Source organism: Xenopus laevis, chromosome 8S, assembly GCF_017654675.1.
Source record: "Xenopus laevis strain J_2021 chromosome 8S, Xenopus_laevis_v10.1, whole genome shotgun sequence".
NCBI classification, from domain to species: Eukaryota; Metazoa; Chordata; class Amphibia; order Anura; family Pipidae; genus Xenopus; species Xenopus laevis.
Genome location: NC_054386.1, coordinates 71,321,906 through 71,326,881, shown reverse-complemented (window position 1 = coordinate 71,326,881; position 4,976 = coordinate 71,321,906). Strand labels below are relative to the sequence as shown.

General features: G+C 39.5%; 1 protein-coding gene across 1 annotated transcript; it reads left to right on the top strand.

Moving 5' to 3' along the window:
• The first annotated feature begins 206 nt into the window (after window positions 1-206).
• Window positions 207-1,836, top strand: LOC108703984 (zinc finger MYM-type protein 1). The gene has a single exon (XM_018240314.2). It carries the CDS (start codon window positions 213-215, stop codon window positions 1,785-1,787), a length of 1,575 nt encoding a protein of 524 aa, XP_018095803.2. The 5' UTR covers window positions 207-212; the 3' UTR covers window positions 1,788-1,836.
• The last annotated feature ends 3,140 nt before the right edge of the window (window positions 1,837-4,976 follow it).

The window sequence follows — 4,976 nt, the reverse complement described above, 5'->3', positions numbered from 1 at the left end:
TTGCTGTAGTTCAGTTTTTATCAGAGCGTAATTTGGCCTTTCGTGGTTCTGTTGAACAGTTAGGAAATTCTCACAATGGCAACTTCCTTGGGATGATAGAATTGTTAGGAAAATTTGATCCAGTAATTCAAGATCACCTTAGAAGAATTTCCAATAAAGAAATTTATGATCACTACCTCGGCAAAAGTATTCAAGATGAGCTCATCTGTATCATGGGAAATGCAGTGCAAAAGAACATTCTTCATCGCATAAAAGCAGCAAAGTATTTTGCTGTCATTCTAGATTGCACACCAGATATTAGCCACCAAGAGCAAATGTCCATGACCATTAGATATGTGTCCGATGGTGCTTTCCCTAATACACCAGCAGGTGTCTATGAACATTTTATTACGTTTTTGGATGTGAAGAGCAGCACTGGAGAAAACTTGTTCAATGTGCTTAAGAAGGAACTTGAAACATTGGGATTGGACTTAAATAATATTCGAGGCCAAGGCTATGACAATGGAGCAAACATGAGAGGAAAAGAATCAGGTGTTCAGGCTCGACTTTTACAAGAAAATCCAAGAGCTTTTTTTACATCATGTGCTTGCCACAATTACAATCTGGTCCTAGGAGATATGGCCAAAACCTGTCCTGATGCAATGACTTTCTTTGGAACACTTCAGCGTCTTTATGTTCTTTTTTCTGCATCAACAAAGAGGTGGGCAGTTTTTCAAAAGCATGTGACTGGTCTCTCTGTAAAGCCTCTCTGTGAAACAAGGTGGGAGTGTCGAATGCAAAGTGTAAAGGCTGTCCGGTATCAAGCTGGTAATTTCTATGATGCACTTGTAGAAATAGCAGAAACTTCGGATGATGCTCAGGCAAGAAGTGAAGCTGAATCATTAGCTCATCAAATCAAACATTACAAGTTTCTTGTGTCATTGGTTCTCTGGCATGATTTGTTATTTCAAGTAAATTTTGTTAGCAAAGAATTGCAGAGCAATACAGTAGATCTTGCCACAGGTATTGCCTCATTTGAAAAGCTCTTAGACTGGCTGAAAAACTATAGAGTGACTGGGTTTGAACAAGTCTTAGTTGGGGCAAATGAACTCGCAAATGAGTTGGAAGTAGCTCAGGAATTTCAAATACAAAGATTGCGAAAAAGAAAAAGACACTTCAATTACGAATCTGCTGATGATTTGATTACTGATCCAAAGAAAGCTTACCAGGTGAACTGTTTTAACCAAGTATTAGACAAAGCTATGCAGTCTCTGGAGCCACGCTTTAAGCAGCTCAAAAAGCATATTGATTTGTTTGGATTCCTGAGTAAGTTTCAAGAAATGTCAAAGGAAGAATTAAAAAAACATGCTGCAGCTTTGGAAATTGCACTCACACATGTCCAACTCATTGAGGAGAATAAACTTGTCAGATCTGTAAAGTTAACCGATTTAGAAGGTCATATGCTAGTTGAAGAAATGGACACCCTAAAGCCAATACTTCCATCATCACTCTTTGGAAAGCCGTTGAAAATTCTTGAATTCCTTTCCTTAAATGAAAGAGCTACTGCATTTCCAAATTTTTTTATTGCTCTGCGTATATTTTTGACAATACCAGTAACAGTTGCATCGGGGGAAAGGAGTTTTTCGAAACTAAAACTGATAAAGACCTATCTAAGGTCAAACATGCTTCAAGAGAGACTCAACAGCCTTGCCTTATTATCTATAGAATGTGAAGAAGCAAAGAACTTGAACTTTGACAGTATCTTAAAAGAATTTGCAGAGCGAAAGGCAAGAAGGGTTTCTATATAAGTGCAGTTGTATAAAATTTTGGGAACCCCTTTTAATTCTTTGGAGTTTTTGTTTATCATTGGCTGAGCTTTCAACGCAGCAACTTCCTTTTAATATATAACTTGCCTTATGGAAACAGAAGTATTTCAGCAGTGACATAAAGTTTATTGGATTAACAGAAAATATGCAATATGCATCAACAAAATTAGACAGGTGCATAAATTTGGGCACCCCAACAGAGATATTACATCATCACTTAGTTGAGCCTCCTTTTGAGGATCCCATGCTGTCACTCTTCAGAGGAGAGTCAAACATGCACATAATCTATGCTGTCACTCTTCAGAGGAGAGTCAAACATGCACATTTTCTCATGATTGGACTCAAATGCCTATGAAGTTTAAGTCTTAAAGCGCTAATCCAACCAATATGGTGTTGCCAGTAATCAGTATTGAGCAGTTACATGCATTGTTTTCATATGCCTGTAAGTATGTATAATTTGATGTTATAAATAAAAAAATATGCATTATGCTCAGTGTTGTTTTGTAATACTCTTTAAATTTGGGGGGCCCCACCAAAGTTGCTCCAATTGGGCCCCGCGGTTGGTAAGACCGGCCCTGAACATTATCCATATGTCTCTGAGATGAAGGGAAAAAAAATCAGGAAGTGTGAAGTTGTGTATGTGAACTAGATCTAATCTAACTAGTGATGAGGGAATTTATTCGCCAGCCACACATTCGCGGCAAAATTCAGAATTTTTGCGTGTGCAAACTTTTTTGCAAAACTGCAGAGAAAATTTGCAGCGGAAAAATTAGCTGAGAAAAAAAACAACCATAACAAAAACCGCCCATTGACTTAAATACATTTGGAGATAAAAGTGGCCATGAGAAAAGATGCCCATTGACTTGAATGCATTAGGACAAAAAATTCGCCATAAAAAAAAAGGCCAATTGACTTGAATGCATTAGGACAAAAAAAGTCGCCAAAAAAAAAAAATGCCCATTGACTTGAATGCATTTGGACAAAAAAGTTGGCTTAAGAAGAAATGTATTAATGAAATCTCGTTTTTTTTAAAAGCTTGAATGTCAGGAAGGATGCAAACATCACCAAATTGATCCCTGGACATCTCCCATTGAATTATACAGCAATTCGTCAGGTTGAAGGTTGGCAAATTCGAGTTTTTAAAGGGTCAGAGTATGATAAATCTCAAAATTCTAATTTCGAATTAAAACTCAAATCAAGTTTGGATAATTCACAATTCGAATTTGAGAGTTTTGACCAAAAAAATTTTTACTTCAAATTTTCACTTGGCCCTTGGAATCCACAAATGTTCTTTATTTGGGGTGGATGGACAAATGGAGGTCAAAAGGAATATTTCCCTTTCTAACCTCTGGAGCAGCTCCTCACTATTGGAAGACAGGAACACAAAAACATGATGGTAGGAACTGACGTCCCACATAAGAAAAGGGAATATGAGGGCGGCAGCATTACAATGGGTATGCATATACGCAAACATGAATATTAAATGTAATAAAACAATTAACTGCTGGGGCAGCACATGACGTCTATGGGAGATGGCCTTCCCATAATTTGTAACTTTCTGGATTATGGGTTGCCAGACAAGGATCCCATACCTATATATACAATCAGGGTCATACTGGGCCTCTGGGAAACTGGGAAACTGGGAAAAAATCCAGTAGGCCCAGCTCTTGTGGGCCCTGCCGGCCCAGACCTGCTCCCCGGATCATCGGGGGAAAAAAGCAGCAGAGAAAAAAGCCGCTCGATTAAAAACTAATGGCGGAAGGCAGGAGTCTGGAGGGGGCACTGAACAGCAGCACCAATGGGCCCTGGGCCCCCCCAGTCCGACCCTGTACTGTATACAATTGATTGTTAAAAGAAAATTCCAGTGGTGTCTGAGAATTGTGTACATGTTGCATAAAAATCCTCTTTAAATGGATTGCTACTACTGTCACTACTGCAGTAATCTCAATAATGAACTACTATGACTAGCTAAAATGCCCTATTTTGTTTCCCTCCTGCATTATGTTACCTTTTCAATTGAAGAATATTTTAGCATGGTTTATACTGACCAATAAAACAGTGTGTAGACAGAATTCTGCCTAGGGTTGCCAGCTGCCGGATTTTGACCCGTACAGCCGTTTTTTTAGAAGGGCCTGCCTGCACGGTTTTCCAAATTAGGAAAATCTGGCAGGACTTCCTATGATTGACGCAGCGACCCGCCAGTCACCGGTTGCTGCTTCATAGCCCCGCCTCTAACATCGCTACCCCGTTGCATCAGAGCCCCCACTCCTGCCCGGGTTTCTCTGGGTAAAAAGGTGACAATTTTAAATCTGTCCCATGAAGTAAATTACATTATAAAGCAGCATCACTAAAGGTACAGTGTGTAAATACAGTGGGAGGCCATATTGTCAGGTATAACTGATTAAAATGGTATAATTCATGCCTCCTTAATAATATCTCACTATACCTATACTATGATATATAAACTCAGGGTACAACTAGGCTGATAGCAACAGCACCGATCCTTGCCTTTATGCCGCCTGCGGCGGCCTTCCATTGCCCCCCCCCACCCCTCCTAAAGGCGCTCACCTTATCAGTGACAGAGGGGGTCGGGGGTGGTGCGCGTCACTAGTGTCGCCTGTGCCGAAGCCTTGCAATTTTATCTCCACCTCTTGAAGAATGATAAATTTTCTCAATTCCCTGTATTTTGAGGTATCTAATGTCACTACTGTTGCAGTCTCTAAAGTGCCTAGACACTGTTGTACTGTTGCTCTGGGACTCAATACTGTGAATATGTTCACGCATCCTGCATTTCAAATTCCTTGATGTACTTCCCACATATTGAATATTGCATTTTTTACAAGTTAGCAAATACACAACATATGTGGTGTTACAATTAATGTAACATTTATTTGGATAAGTATAGGTAGTACTATTGCTGGTAAACTCTGTGGTTTTTTCAATATACTTGCAGGTTACACAACGACTCGCTCCACAGCGAAAAGTGCCAACCATACTCAGCCAATTTTTCGGGCTATTTATTTTCTCACAGACATCACTTGGAGATAAAATATTTCCAAGTGTTCTGGCACGCCAGGTAACGAATCTACATCCATTTTCCATTACCACACGCAGTTTCTCATCTCCATTCAATACCGGTAGATACTTTTTAACTATGTTCTTGATCTTATA